Here is a 16519-nt window from a genome sequence, read left to right as displayed (position 1 = left end):
CATATTTACCTTATTTCTTCTAATAGAATACGAGGTCACTGAGGGTAACAACGATCACTTCCACAGAGTGAAGCATATTGCCCAGCTTATAACAATCCTGCCTTGAATGCATGCTGTTTACTTGATGTGTAAAGTAATAAAATAAGCTAGAGATTTCTAGTGGCATTGCTTACCTTTAAAATTATCACTCAGGATGATATGGTGCTTTTCCACAATTGCTTTATGCCCCAGAGAAGTTAGCCTAGATGGACCAGGATCTGACCTAGTAGAGTAATTCTTAAGTCCATTGAAGAGAGTGCCTCCAACAGTGAACCAAATAGGGAGTTGTGCTCAAAAAAATTGTGCTAGGTCTCCTGGGATTATTAATACCCAGTGCAGCAACACTTACTATGTCTATTTCACTATTTCTGAACCCTTTTCTTAAACACCAAAGAATAAACAGTATAGAGAATGAGAAAAATCTGTTCAACAGCAACCTCATAAGGTCACAGGCTAGGGCTGTTGAGTATCATTAAGTGTATGTGAGTTTTAGTGCCAGTGGATGCACTGACTCTATCACATGCTAGAAGTGAAGAAACCACTGAAGAGTGCTGTGCAGCGCCTGTACCACATAAGAAGCAGCCGCTACCATTCCGTGTTGAGTCTTTACAAAGCATGTGATAAGGAAGTTATGTGTTTCTTTGCCATTCTGTTGTAGATTTAGCACCATAATGTAAAAAACATCCCCGTTTGGCAACATGAGTCTGAAGTTTTCAAAATCTAATTTTCCCCTCCTTCCTCACTGGAAATATACTGTATATTGGACTTATACAGCTGCCACCTTATTCACTTAAAACAAAAACTGAATAATTCAGACAGACTTTAGGTAAGCAGTCAAGATGTGTCCTATCTTAATACTAAACTCAGATATAAACTTTTCGTAAGTCCAGTCTGCTGAATCAGCACAAGTCATGCCCACTGCCTAAATCATTGCCCTTATTTTGCAGTCTTGGTGACTAAGATAATAAATGGCCCTACTCAGTGGCAGCCTGGGTTATCGATCACATATCCCAAAATTTGGGATTTTTTTTTTATGAGACTGAGTCTTGCTCTGTTACCCAGGCCAGAGTGCGGTAGCATGATCTCAGCTCACTGCAACCTCCAGCTCCCGGGTTCAAGCAATTCTCCTCTCTCAGCCTCCTGAGTAGCTGGGACTAAAGGCACATGCCACTACACCCGGCTAATTTTTCTATTTTTAGTAGAGACGGGGTTTCACCATATTGGTCAGGCTGGTCTCGAACTCCTGACCTCAGGTGATCTGCCCACCTTGGCCTCCCAAAGTGCTGGGATTATAGGCTTGAGCTACCACACCCAGGCAAAATTTGAGATATTCTAAAAGAGCAGCTCCACAACCACCAGACTGCCACTATACCTCAAATTCCCTCCATCACAGTCATTTCTTTCGGTTTATGTATTATGATCCCTATTAAAATGCACATGTATCCCTCAGTAAGGGTAAAACCTTAGGTGGTGTGATATGATGGAGAGTACAGACATTGGAACTAGTAAAATTTCATTTTGAAGCCAGGCTTCACTAAGTCCCAAATTTGGGTATTACCACACCTGTAAATTGGGGGCAATAGTACCCACTTTGAAAACTATTAATATGGGTACCTATAATACCTTACAGTCATCAAAAGGGACAATGTCCTTAGAGTACCTAACACATAGTAAGCACTCTAATGGTAGCTCTTACTATGATTAATAATCTCATACACTCATGACCACAGGATCCAGAGCAGAACCCTGAAGATAGAGAAAGGGAACTAATACTTGTGGGGCTCAGAGACATTCAGTAAATTCTTTGGGGTCACACAGCTACTGAATAATAAATCAAGTAGTTGAACTCAGTTTTCTCTGTCTCCAAAGCCCAGGTTTATGCCACAGAAACCTGCTGCCTTTTCTTGCATGTATGCAGCCTGGAAGAGAGTAGTGATCTGACAGCCTCAATGATTCAGATTGTTTTGAAAAAGGTTGACCCTGAAAGACTGTGTAATCATATTAAAATATATAAAAGCTATACACAGGGTGAGTCTGTTTTTATAAAGGCCTAAAAGCATGCCAATTAACAACAGAGTCCATTTTGAAGCCATAAAAGAAACAACTATAGTGAAATCTAGAATGACCTGCTGGTATACGAAAATGGATTATGCTGAAACATGTCCAAGTCTCATCTGTATCCCATCTTCCCAAAATTCCAAGGAGCTATCAGCCCACATGAGTATCATAAAACCAGCCCCCAATCCAGAAAACCTAGCTTTGGGTCTGACATCCCTAATGGATCCTTTCCTCTGAAGTGCTCCCCTCCAAAGTAACCAAGGACCTCCCAGTAATCATGACTCTGAGGGAAGTGAGAATGCTGGCGGGGCAAGGTCACTTTTGTTCTCTGTCCCCATACCAAGCAGGTAGCCAGCCTCCACTCCCCTTCACCTCAGGGAACATTTGTCTTGTGAGCAGACAGGCTACAGCCTGGCTGTTTTCCAGAATCCTAAACAACTTGATAGGATTATGCATAGGGGAGAGGGGACAGTGACTTGGAAGGCAGAAATGCAGGAGGAAAGTTTCTGTTCATGGGACATTAGGGGACCTCAGGGAGACAGGATCTCAGGGAAATGGCTTCTTGGTACACAGAAGGCTGGCTTCCAGGCATCAGAGCTCCAAGCCTAGGTAGAAGCACCCTCCCCAACTCACCCCTCCTGCCCCACCACCCTGGAGCAGAAGATATGCTAACCTTCACGGGACCATGTGGACTTGGACTGTGAGGATAGAAAGGACAATCATGATGGATTGAAGGTCCTACAGAAGTGCCCCCAATTCTTGGGTAATTCCTCATAAGAGGAAGGCCCCTCCGGTAGTAAATGAGATTGAACTTCAATGGGATGGAGGAAAGATGAAGATTTAAGCTTCCTAAGCTTCCACCTCTGAGAAAATTTGCCCTGAGATACACACTACACAGAAGACACAGCAGTCCAGTGCACACTCTTTATTACTAGTTAGGATCAGAAAACCCCTGACAAAGGTTGATTTTGGTGAGCTGGGCGGGATCTTACAGGGAAACTTGAAGACATCTTTAGCTTGGACTGGAGGCAGATCTAACCCACCACCCCTGAGCTCTACCCTGGATCCCTCCTTGCCTTGCAGCAGCTGCCTTGGGGGAGCCTGCAGAGAACACGCCAAAGAGGAAGGGTCCAGGGGCATTCCCAAGAGTGCTGGCCCCAGTCCAGTTTTATTTTTAACCCAATTAGTCCTCTCAAGAGAAACACCATCCATAGCCCACAGCCCTTATGTCTGTCTGTCTGTCCTTGAAATCCATTTTGTTCTTCATCCACCTATTGACTAGAAAGGGACTTGGAATGGGGGCAGCCCGAGGCTGAGGGCTGGAGTGTGTAGTGAATACTCCTCAGAGCACTGTCTTTCTTCAAGACACCCCAGTGGTCTTTCAGGCAGGCTTACTGGCAGCCAGGAAAATATCTGTCCCTCTCAAAGGAGGAAATCAGCAGACAATCAGAAAAGCCCTGCCTGCACTTCTGTAAGACCACTTTCCTGAACTTTGCCACTGCTTATTTGTCTCACCTGCAAACCAATGAGACTAGCAGTTTGGTTACTCAAGACCTTTCATGCAAGTCTCTTTCACATTGCCCACAAAACTGCAAAAATGGATCTAGATGTTATTTAAATTGGTTTTACCTAAGGCAACACTACATGCAAGGCAAAGAAGATACCTCTGATCTAATCTGTATCCCAAATTATGCTCTCTCCTATCTTCTAACCAACTCAGCAACAAGGATTATGATGTGTGCACCAAATAATAACCTATAAGTCTAGCTCCTAACACATATTAGACAATAACTATTTAACAAACTAAACGAAATTCATCAAAGTTGCTATCATCTACAGAATTGAACACAACCCCCCAAACTCTTCCAAGTTAATTCCTTGTCCCAATGGAAAAATTCAATTCTAACAAAACAATTCTGCTCTTCCTTTTCCCCCAATGAGTGTCAAATCATCTCTTCTTCTCTGACTTCCTCTTACTCCTCTCTGCTGCAGCCAGTAAGTCTGCAGTCAGTCTCACTTTCTTTTGGCTTTGGAAGATCTTCTAATGGAACAGGTTCAGCTTCTTCAGCAACAAGCAAGTTTGGTGGGGCTGAGATACAAAAACAGAACCTCACCTATAAAACCAACAAAGCAAAATGAAGAAAACATGAACATTGCAGTAGTTTCAAAAGGAATAATAGCATTTTCAAGGAAGTGTGGTGATTCTAAAATTTGTTTCCAAAGGAATAACAGCATTTTCAAGGAAAAGTACTGTTCCTAAAATTCAACATAGCTTCTAACTCTAAAATCACACAACTGCTCCCAGCCACATACATGGCTTTTTCAGGAAAAGGAGTGAAACAAAAAGGAAAAGAAAAGGCTTCATGACTTCAGCTTCTCCAGGGTATTAACCAATCAGCATCGGCCATCCAGAATCCACCACCTGCAAAATTTAAATGCAATCAGGAGAAATCAAAAGTAGCCCATCTCTGTTCAAGTAAATGAATAACATGAGAATATAAATGCATATATATTTGTATGTATGTGTATCCAAAACAACTTTTAAAATGGCTAATTTGGGTAATGAGATAATAAATTATTTTATTTAATTTTCTCCATAATTTGGGGTTCAATTTTTCTGTGAAGTAAATAAGTTATACTTTAATCAGAAGAGGGTCTTAGGAAATTGGTTTCTCTTTGAAGTGTGCCCATTCTTACTTACCTTCCTGAAATCACTGAGTTTGTCCTCCACTCTCAAATGGCACACAGGCTTTCTTGCATTTATAGCAGGCCGTACGCCATGAAAAATTAATGGCTTTACACCATGGGCATTTCCAATTCATTGGAACTGGAAATGAGGCAGGCTTCTCCTGTTGCTGGGATCCCGAGACTTTATTCACTTCTGGTTTCTTGGCCTTCTGCCTCTGAGGTTGCCATTTCTTTGGGCTTTCTCTGACACCATGGCTCCTGCTGTCCCCCAGGGGAGTGTCCTGGGGCCTCTCTGGACCTTCTTCTGGTTTGCAGCTCCTGCTAAACACCAGGGTGGCCATCCCCTGGGCCCTCTCTGGGCTTCCTTCCTGGCTATAGCTTCTGTTGTCTCCCTGGAGGACAATCCTCTGGGGCCCCTCTGGGCCTTCTTCCTTGATATGACTTCTGCTGTCCCCCAGGGGAGTGTCCTGGGGCCTCTCTGGACCTTCTTCTGGTTTGCAGCTCCTGCTAAACACCAGGGTGGCCATCCCCTGGGCCCTCTCTGGGCTTCCTTCCTGGCTATAGCTTCTGTTGTCTCCCTGGAGGACAATCCTCTGGGGCCCCTCCGGGCCTTCTTCCTTGATATGACTTCTGCTGTCCCCCAGGGGGACAGTCCACTGGGGCCTCTTTGGACCTTCTGGTTTGCACCTCCTGATAAACACCAGGGTGGCCATCTCCTGGGCCCTATCTGAACATCCTTCCTGGCTGTAGCTTCTGCTGTCTCCCTGGGGGACAGTCCCCTGGGGCCCCTCTGGACCTTCTGATTTGTGGCTCCTGCGAAACACCAGGGTGTGCATCCTCCGGGCCCTCTTTGGACCTTCTTTCTGATTTTGTCTCTCTCTGTTCCCCAGGGGATCCATCCCCTGGGGTCCTTCTGTACCTTCTTCCTGGGAGTGGCATCCACTGCTCCCCAGTGGGGCTGTCCCCTGGGGACTCTCTGACAGTGGGTTGTGGCACCCACTGTCCCCGGGGAGGGGCATTCTTTGGGACCTCTCTGAACCTTCTCCCTGGCTGTGGCTTCTGCTGTCTCCTAAGGGGAATGACCCCTGAAGGATTTTGGAACCTTCCTCCTGGATGTAGCTTCTCTGGTACCACAGAGGGGCCATCTCCTCCTGGAAGCCCACTGCAGGCCACGGGCAAGGTGGGTGGATCTCAGTAGGAGGCATCTGAAGTGGGACTGCTGCTGCTTCTGCCCCCATGACTACAGCAGGTGGTAGAGGTGGCAAGGATGGGAATTTCATTGGGAATGCTGGTGGGTGTGAGAATGGATGTGGCCCTGGCAGAAGGGGTTGCATGCCCTGGGCCCAGGGACTCAGAGATCCTGGCACATAAAGAACATCTGTCGGGGTTGGCATCTGGGCATTAGCATGTGTCCCCATGGCCACCATATCGCTCTGCTGCTCTGTAGCCAGGGGACATGCCGCAGCCCCATTCTGCTCTGCTTGCGGCCCAGACATTATTTCATGGGCCAGTGGAGCGGCCTGGGGAAACCTCTCGATCTGGAGCAGCCTCCCGTACAGCCCATCAAGCTCATTCAGCGCCTGCTGCAGGGCAGCCTGCGCGAGGTGCAGCTGTGTTACCGCCACCTCATGCTCCAGGCGCAGCTGCTGCAGCTGGGACGTTAGAGCCCAGGAGGTCGCCTGGCGCTCCTCCGCATGCCTTTGCAGCCGCCGAACGTGGTGCAGCAGCTCCTCCCGCTGCCTCGCGGCCACTCGCACGCTCAAAGCCAAAGCGCTCCAGGTACAGGCCCTCTTGATGGCGCGCGGCACCTGCGAGTCGGCCACAATGGCCTGAAGCCTGTCCTCTACCTCGTTCCACGGCTGCGAGCGGAAGGCCACGTAAAAGGCTGGGCCGCTGCCGTCCCTGAGGACTTCATTGTTGATGAACCTGATCACATCATCGTGGCGGAACCCGCTGGCATGGTCCCCAAAATTCATCGCCATGGCGGCTGTGGCCTAGTCAAGCAGCTGCCTCACGGTGCGTCGCCTCGGCTGCCGCCGCCGCTTCCGGTACCGGCTGCTGCCGACAACCAGTCCACCCCTCACCTCCCCTTTCAGTCTTACTTTAGTCCTTGCTCAGTCCTGGCCTCCTCCTTGGCCTCCTTCCTCCCTCACTCCCTTGTTCTCACAAAGAGAGAAGCAGGTCCCCCTCGCCACACCGAACCCTACCGGCGACTCCGCGACACGTCACAGAGAAAAGCTGAGTCGTGTCGCAAGGCTGGCTGGGACCCGCAAGGCTTGCTGGGACCAGCTTCATTTGGCACAGCGCTCCCCACAGGGAAAATCGGTGCGCTGCAGACTGTAGTGACCCAACAGAACCTTTGTTTCCAATAGCTTAGGAAGGACAATATCCAGTATCATGGAATGAATCCCTAGCCAGGTGATGGAGTTGGATAGGTGTATATATGGGTGCTGTTCTTGTCTCACCTCCATCTCTTGTACTCTCAATTACTACTTCAAACATTCCATAGAGTTAGTCATGCTATGTGCACCCTTCCCTTAGCTCCTGAACAGGTGAACTTAGAGTCCCTGTCATCAAGAAAAGCAAGTAATTGAGCCATGAAGGTCCTGTAAATTCATTTCCATCTTTATCTGGTCAACCCAGATCTCAGAGGGTATCTCTTTTTCCTTTTGGCTAAATGCTCGTCCATGATCTGGATCTTCCCTAGGAGAAATGCTAAAGGGAGTCCTCTGGGCTGCACTAGACAGTAACTAGAATTCAAACAAAAACCACACGGTAAAGATAACAATGTAGGTAAATACACAAGACAAGATTAACGTATTTTTGGCTTGTAACTTACTTTTTTTTTTTTTTTTGACGGAGTTTCACTCTTGTTGCCCAGGCTGGAGTGCAGTGTTAGGGATCTCGGCTCACCTCAACCTCTGCTTCCTGGATTCAAGCAGTTCTTCTGCCTCAGCCTCCCGATTAGCTGGGATTACAGGCACCCATCACCATGCCTGGCTAATTTCTGTATTTTTAGTAGAGATGGGGTTTCACCATGTTGGCCAGGCTGGTCTCGAACTCCTGACCTCAGGTGATCCATCCGCCTCAGCCTCCCAAAGTGCTGGGATTACAGGCTTGAGCCACCACTCCTGGCCCCAAAAATATTTTTTTAAGAAAAGAGAAAGGCCGAGTGCATTAGCTCACGCATGTAATCCCAGCACTTTGGGAGGCTGAGATGGGCAGATCACAAGGTCAGGAGATTGAGACCATCCTGGCCAACATGGTGAAACCCCGTCTCTACTAAAAAAAAAAAATACCAAAATTAGCTGGACGTGGCAGCGAGTGCCTGTAATCCCTGCTACTCAGGAGGCTGAGGCAGGAGAATTGCTTGAACCCAGGAGACGGGTTCAAGCACCCAGGAACCCAGGAACAGCACCATATATTGACTCTGTTTTGGGAAACTCCTTTAATGCTTACCCAGATCATTTATAATGCTGCCTTTGCCTTTACTTCCTTTGCCTTTACTTCCTGCTTGTGGCAAACCTGAAAGTCAGCAACAAGTAGAAGTATAGGGTCTTCTCAGGCCTTTTCTGAGCATGTCCAGTCTTGGGCATGTACAAGGCTTTCTCAATTCCCTGGTTTACATTATGGGTTTTAAAAGCCCTCATTCTCCCACATATCTCTTTTTCCCACCCTCTTTCTTCCCAGGATTTTTGGTCTATCTATTGCTTGTGTTGACAGCTATCCCTTGTCCCAGGCTGCTACAGCCAATACTTTTGCCTTTAAATGCTTTTGGTAAATGCCACCTGGAAAGCTGCCCCATCCCTGCAAATTCTGAGTCAGATGGGCAAAACAGAAGTAAGCCCTTACATCTGTCCTTCAGGGAGCTATCAGACAGATTAAAACACACAACCACAATTCTTTGAGAATAAGGTCTGTATTGCTCCATCTGGCACATGGCATCCTGTACCAGGAGTACAGGCTACTGTCTTCATGGCTGCCTCCAATCTAGGGTGTGGGGAAAGGGAGACAGGCAATTTGAAACACCAGAGAACTCCCTTACTGCAAGGCAGCAGCTTCTTTCTTCATTTGGCTTTCCCCTGGTTGTTATACTCTTTGACTAGATTCCAGAGTTCTGCAAAAGTTAATTCTGACACTATTTTCCAGCTCCATTAGATGCTTTTATGAAGGGATAGGACCTCAATTTCTCTACTTCGCCATTTTTTTATAAAGAGAGCTATCATACCCCAAAACTATTAATATCCCAAGTAAGATTAATTTTATCTCCTTGTCACCTATCACTCATCCTTCCAGCTCAATCACCACCTCTTCCAAGAAGTTTTTCCTGACCACTACACCACCAATACTGTGTAATTAGTTTTTTTATTCTTCTTTCTCTTCAATAGACTTAGTCCCTTGAGAACCGAGATTGTGGCCTTTCATCTCTGGATTTCTAGCACCTGATATGGTTCCTATTCCATGTATTGCTTATAAATGCCAAGAAGAGGGAACAAAGTAATGGAAGATAGTGAAAAAGGAAAGAAAAAGGGGAAAACAGAGACTACTTCATGAGTTCTATGATCTTGGTTAAAAGTCAGACTGAAAGCTATAAGAGAATATTCTTGTCATATTTTCAATTCAGAGAAAAATAATTTTTTAAAGACACATACTTCCCTAAAGAAAAACATTCACTGTATCCAAACTGATGTATCTATCTTTTGGGGAAGTGCTTTCATATACTGTTAAACTTCATAACAATTTCAAACTATTTCCAAATTAATGTAACAACACTTCATAAATGCCAATGTGTTTTTAAATTATTAACTTTAAAGTCCTTTGGCCTTTCAGCCCTTTATGGAATCAATTTCCACTATATTGAGACAGGAAGGTGATATATAATGGCCTATAAAATGAGATTTAAAGGGTAACCTGGCTGAGTTATCATTCTTGATAAAACAATGATAATATCACAAATACCACCACACTTTACTTTGCAGGTGTGCAAGTTTGCAAAGTGTGAATGTATGTTTACAAGAGGTAGAACAATTCAATTGCATAAATTAATCAATCTGAGAAACCACATTAAAAACATAGCTAATTTTTACATGATTTTCAGTAAGTTCTTATACTTTCAATTTTAGTATAACCTCTGTCACAAAGCCTTCATAACAACTCTAAATGATAATCATTGATGATAAAGGAAGGAAAATAACATTTTAAAGTTCATAGTATTAGTATGTATCTACGTTTGTGCAGATTTAATCTCCTAGGAATCAAAGGTGGTAAACAGAATAGAGAAAAGGCATATGGAGTAAATATAAGCTATATATGCTGAGTACTGAGGAACAATTTTCATGCCGCTTTAGGAAAATTTACACCTTTTATTACATATACTTTCTTTTCTTGTACTTTGTACCCACAGTGACCCATTCAATACAGCTACCCAACAGATGCCAAAAGAAAAGAAAGGAGGCAGCTAGGCAGTTAATCTCAAAAAGGCTAGAGTCACATCCCCTTAATTTTTTTTTTCCATGTGAGCAGAATACATGGGCAGAAGCCCATAGTCAATAATCAACGCAAGTGTGAGCACAGCTGAGCACAATGGCACATTGTAAGTGAATATACTTTACAATCAATTTCATCAGACCCATCTTGACAACACTCACGGTTATTATTGTGTATGTGGTAAAATTAGCCATAAAGAGTAAGCAGACATAAATTTGTTTTCCATAGACAAACGGTTTTTGTATTTTCTTTCTTCTTGTTAGCCCTTTAGTATCTGTAAGTAACATCCCTATTGAATATTCTCACGGAAACCATTCACAAATTTACACCGCCCACCTCCACCCCCACCACAAACACACCCCCATACACACAATCTCTTATGTCTGCTTACATGCCAATGTGGCCTGGAGGACTCAAGGAAGCAGGAACTCTGGGACATTTAAGCTCTAGCCAACTAACTGGCTGGCAAGTCAGACTTAGATCACCACTCTTGGAGGGAAGGGCAGGGGCAGATGATTCATCAGCCAAGTGAAGGGTTATGAAACAAAGGAGAATGTATGCTGAATCCCCAAGGATCTGAGAGTCTTAAGGTTGGGGCAGAAGGTAGGAGGCTGAAATATAAAGGGAAGAACCAAGTAGGTTGCAGATCTATGAGCAGTTAGTTACCCCAGGATAAGCATAGACTGACTGGTACAGAAAGGCTGGGGGAAACAACCTTTAAGAAAAATCGCTGGACCTGAATTGGAGGAAACTGACAGGCCCCTTTGGCTTAGCAATTATTAGAAATAGCCTATCAATAGTGCCACTTACAAAAATTAATATAAATACATCAATACTAGGAGTATAAAATGACTGCTACTCTGGTTTTGATCTAATGGCAAGAGGGTGACTTCTGAAAGCACTAGATACCTGAAGGTCCAGTAGGCTATATCTGACAATTGAATAAACCAGAAGAGGTGAAGTCAGCATCTATTTTGTACTGGTGAGGATAGTACTGACAAGCCCAACCCCACACCACCCCACAATCTCTTTTTGAAATGCCACTTGAGCTACCATTGTCATTTTTCCACCACTGTCTTGAGCCTTGAGCAATGAGGTACAGATTGCTATTAGACAGTGAGATCCAGTAGGATTTTATCAAAATTTCCTAATCTAAGGAGAACAGGCCCAAAAGCCATTGATAGAAGAAATCAATTTTCCTTTCAGACTTCACTCATGGCTAAGAAGAGAGGATGGTGACTTTGTCACCAATTTGTCCAGTGCCTGGAATCCGCACTCCATTATTATCTTGCTTTCCACAAGGCAGTGTCTAGAAAGCAGACCACTCTCTGAAGATGCCACCCCATTCTTTAGAAATTTGGGATTTGAGTTTAGAAGAATCCAGATCACACAGTGCCTTGTGCCAGGTAAAGGCACTCATCACTCACTCCCATAATAAATATAATCCCCTCCCCTGACACACACACATACAACTTAGAGGAGACAGACACTGCACCCAATAGAGGAGAAAAATAAAAAAAAATCAGCCCTGCTCTCTGCCCAAGAGCACACTCAGAGCCCTGTACCCTCACCAGAGGTGCTTCTACTCTAAAGTGCCATATGTCATCTCTCTCGGGAATGTACATTTTCCCATCTGCCTTTACTGACCCACATCTGAATGTATGCTTTTGACACTTTCTTGCTCATGATAACGGCCATGATTTAGGGAGTGTTTACTATGGGGTTATTACACAAAAAATGCCTTTACTTCATTTAATCCTCAAAACAACTCCATGTATTAAAGGTACAATTATCAACCCATTTTACAGACAGAGGCACTGGGGCTCATAAAGGTTAAGCATAAGTAATTTGCCCAAGATCACACAGCTAGGAAGTGGTAGACTTAACAGTGTTGTGAACACTTTGTCATACTTGCTTTAGAACTTTTTACTTAAAGAAATTTGATGTTAGTGATACAACTAAAGTCCTCCTGTATCATATTTTCTCCTTCCCTCCCTTGTGCCTTCCATCCTCAAAACTAACCCAAGCCATATACCTTCCTATGTATGTTTTTATAGATATGTATTTATCTATAAACATTATGTAGTATTACCTCTGTGGTAAACAATATCAACTTTTTCAAATTTGCATTGTTCACTTTACATGATATTTTCCATATCTTCCTATGTTGATAACTGTAGGTTAGTTCATTCATTTTAACTGCTGTTCACTCTTTGAATGTGCAGTTATGTTATTTCCAGTATTATCATCATTAGCAACAGTTGCAATTAACAACATTGTACATGACTGGTAGTATACATCTGTAAGTATATACTTAGAAGTGGAATTTCCCCATGCATGCATCTACAATCTTATTATATATTACTAAATTGTTCTCCAGAAAAGTCTTACAAGATTATATTTCAATCTGACGACAAATACAGAATTTCTGTATTCTTGGAACTTACTGAACAGGGCCATCTTAAGTATGATAGCACAGTTAAGACAATTGATGCCTAAGAGAGGGAAAACAAGATGGTTCTCTCTCTTGGCTTGGTTCCCAAGCCAACTGCCCATGACAATCACCCAATAGGCTTATAGAATGCAGATTTCAAGGTGTGGTCCCAGATCTACTGAATTAGACTCTTTAAGAATGGGATGGCTGGGCGAGGTGGCTCATGCCTGTAATCCCAGCACTTTGGGAGGCCAAGGTAGGTGGATCACCTGAGGTCAGGAGTTCGAGACCAGCCTGACCAACATGGTAAAACTCCGTCTTTACTAAAAAATACAAAAAATTAGCTGAGCATGGTGGTGGGTGCCTGTAATCCCAGCTATTCGGGAGGCTGAGGCAGAAGAATTGCTTGAACTCGAGATGCAGAGGTTGCAGTGAGCCGAGATCATGCCATTACACTCCAACCTGGGCAACAAGAGCAAGACTCTGTCTCAAAGAAAAAAAAAAAAGAGTAGGACCTCAAAATGCTCACCAGATGATCCAGATACAGTTGATCTGTGAACTCAGAGTTTGTATCAGCTGTATTCTGACCACACACCATGCACACTATTCCAGATTTTTCTCTTCTTTAATCATATATTAATTAGACTATTAGAAAGCAATATATGTGGCTGCACTACCATAGAATATGTACCTGGCTTTTACCAAAGGACTGCCAGCTGAGGAGAAGAAACTGGAAGCAAAGAAAGAAGAATCTGAGGAGTCTGATGATGACATGGGCTTTGGTCTTTTTGACTAAACCTCTTTTATAATGTGTTCAATAAAAAGCTGAACTTTAAAAAAAAAGATTGGGGGTTTATTATGTAATTGTTTCATTTTGTTGTATTCTGTGTTAAGACTTCTAATTAAATTAAGAAAAAAGTACTTTTTTTAGCTGCCCAAACTTATCAACAGCAGCCAGACAAGGAAAGGAAAACACCTTATGCTGTAAACTTTAAAAAAAAGAGAACCAGGAGCAAAAAGTTTATGATGCCTCTAAACCCACCTTCACTTTCATAATTAATACTGAGGAAAGGAGTCTCGACAAAAGTCTGGCAACTTTCAGTAATTTTCTTCCAATTATAGAGATGTGGTCTGCGATAGTGAATAGAAGTAAAATTTCCTAATTTTTCTTGAGTCCATTTTGTTATATAATATTTTCTAGGAATTTTAAAACTTTATCTAAATTTTCCAATATACTCATTTATAATATACTCATCTCTTCAATGTCTGTAGCATAAGTAGTGATACCACATTTTTCATTTCTGATATTAATTAGACATTTTCTTATTGTCTTCATCGGTCTTGGCAGAGATTTCTCCATTTCATTTAGAAGGAATGACTTTTGCTGGTCCACTCTGTTGCATTATTATTTTGTATTGTATTTAATTAATTTCTGTTTTGTTTTTTTTTTGTTTGGTTTTGTTTTGTTTTTGAGGCAGATTCTCACTCTGTTGCCCAGGCTGGAGTGCAGTGGTGTCATCTTGGTTCACTGCAACCTCCGTCTCCTGGGTTCAAGCTATTCTCGTGCCTCAGCCTCCTGAGTAGCTGGGACTACAGGTGCGTGCCACCACACCCAGCTAATTTTTGTATTTTTAGTAGTATTGGCCAGGCTGTTCTCAAACTCCTAACCTCAGGTGATCTGCCCACCTCGGCCTCCCAAAGTACTGGGATTATAGGTGTGAGCCACTGTGCCCAGCTAATTTCTGTTCTTTTTTTATTGAAGTAGAAATGATATTATTTTTATTATTTTTTTTGCATTTCCATATACTTTTTTTCTGTATGTTACTGGGGTACAGGTGGTATTTGGTTACATGAGTAAATTCTTTAGTGCTGATTTGTTAGATTTTTGTGCACCCATTACCCTAACAGTATATACTGCACCATATTTGTAGTCTTTTATCCCTCCCCGCCTGCCACTCTTCCCCTCAAGTCCCCAAAGTCTATTGTATATTTTTGTTCTTACGGACAATGTTGAACATTATCTGAGCCGTGTACTCCCACCCTTCTGTGCTCTGGCTAACTTGTAAAGGACCACCATGCTGTCATATATCCCAAGAAAACACCCACCTGCACTCTTCCGCAATGCAGAAAAGACCCATCTCTATCCTCCTCATGTCCCATAAGACTTACTTACAATTTCCTTGTTTATCTGCCTCTATTAAAACCTCCAGGCTCCCTTCCTTTTCTTTGAGACATTCCTCACTAAGGTACATTCACTGGATTTCAATAGCCTGATTTAAGTAATCTTCTTAATTATCTGGTGCATTTTGTCTTTTACATTACCTTTTTTGTTTTCTTCTTTCTATGATCTTTGGGTTTTTTCTTTTTTAACGTCATGAACTTTGTTCATTAAATTCGAACCATTCTCCTTTTTAATATAGATATTTAAGGCTGTAGCTTTCCCTTCAGGTAGTACTTTACTGCATACCACAAGTTTTAATATGTAATATGTCCATTGTCACGTAGTTCAAAATATCTCCTAATTTCCATTATGATACAAGAGTTATTTTGAAATCTATTTCTTACTGTCAAAATTATGGGGATTTTCTATAGTTTTTATTATTGATATCTATTTTAATGCACTGAAGTTGGAAAACACACACATGATTTCAATTATTTGAAATGTATTATGACTGTCATGGCCCAGTTCGTGGTCATATTTGATAAATGTTTTATGTGTGCTTGAAAACTATTTAATTCTGATGCTTTTGGCATAGTAATCTATATCTTTTTTATCAAGTCAAATTTGTTCATTGTACAATTTGAGCAACAAAATTAATAACTATAATATTGGATTATAACACAAAGAATAAAATGAGTTTATACTGATATAAATAAATGATAGAATAAATATATAGATGGGGGAAATGTACACATCTCCTAAGCAAAAGAATTCAAAATAAATTATGTAGATACTCTACCCTAAAGTAAGGGGAGCATAACTGTCCATTCCTTGAATATGGGCTGAGATCAATGACACAATTCCAAAGAATAGAGTATGGAAAGGGAAAAATAGTAACTTCACAGTAGAGAAACCCGGCAGACACCACCCTAACCAAGTGATCAGAGTTAACATCACCAGTGAGAAGTCATATTGAAATCATGTACCCCCTGATATGATGCGATGAGATGGGTACTTCACTTCTATGGATGATGTGATGAGATGGGTACTTCACCTTTATGGTATTCTTACCAATAACTCATAACCCTACTCTAATCATGAGAAAACATCACATCAAACCCACATTGGGAGACATTCTACAAAATACCTGACCATTTGAAATCAGCAAGATCATGAAAAACAAAGAAAGACTGAGAAACTGTGACAGATCAGAGAAGAAAAGGAGACATGACAACCAAATGAAATGTGATATCCTGGATTGGTTACTGGAAAAGAAAAAAAGACATTAGTAGAAAATCTAGTGAAATTTTAATAAAGTCTGTACATTAGTTAGTTTCTTAGTTTTTACAAATATACTGTGGTTACTTAAGATGTTCAAATCAGGGGAAGCGGGGTGAAGAGAATATGGGACCTCCTTGTACTACTTTGCAATTTTTCTCTATATTTAGCTATTCCAAAATAAAAGATTTATTTTAAAAAATGTACTCATTATGTTGTTCAGAGAGAGAATCTTTTCTGCCTGTATTGTCAATTACTGAAGGAAGTATACTGAAATCTACCATTATGACTGTGGGTTTGTTTAATTCTCCTTGCACTCTCAATGTTTGCTTTTATACTTTGAAGTTATGTTATTAGGAACATAAAAATTTTTA

General features: G+C 42.3%; 1 protein-coding gene across 2 annotated transcripts; it reads right to left on the bottom strand.

Annotated features, from left to right (window-relative positions):
• Positions 1–3008: 3008 nt before the first annotated feature.
• Positions 3009–7023, bottom strand: TEX13D (TEX13 family member D). 2 transcript variants are annotated; one of them, XM_031005739.2, is made up of 2 exons: positions 4799–7023; positions 3009–4519 (listed from the first exon to the last, which is right to left on the bottom strand). In XM_031005739.2, exon 1 carries the CDS (start codon positions 6765–6767, stop codon positions 4809–4811), a length of 1959 nt encoding a protein of 652 aa, XP_030861599.1. In that variant the 5' UTR covers positions 6768–7023; the 3' UTR covers positions 3009–4519; positions 4799–4808. The 2 variants fall into 2 exon arrangements, with proteins under 2 accessions (XP_030861599.1, XP_055232862.1); XM_055376887.2 differs by having other exon boundaries at positions 3009–4211.
• Positions 7024–16519: the final 9496 nt, after the last annotated feature.

The sequence above is a fragment of the Gorilla gorilla genome, chromosome X (assembly GCF_029281585.2).
Source record: "Gorilla gorilla gorilla isolate KB3781 chromosome X, NHGRI_mGorGor1-v2.1_pri, whole genome shotgun sequence".
NCBI classification, from domain to species: domain Eukaryota; kingdom Metazoa; phylum Chordata; class Mammalia; order Primates; family Hominidae; genus Gorilla; species Gorilla gorilla.
This window is presented reverse-complemented; position numbering and strand designations above follow the sequence as displayed.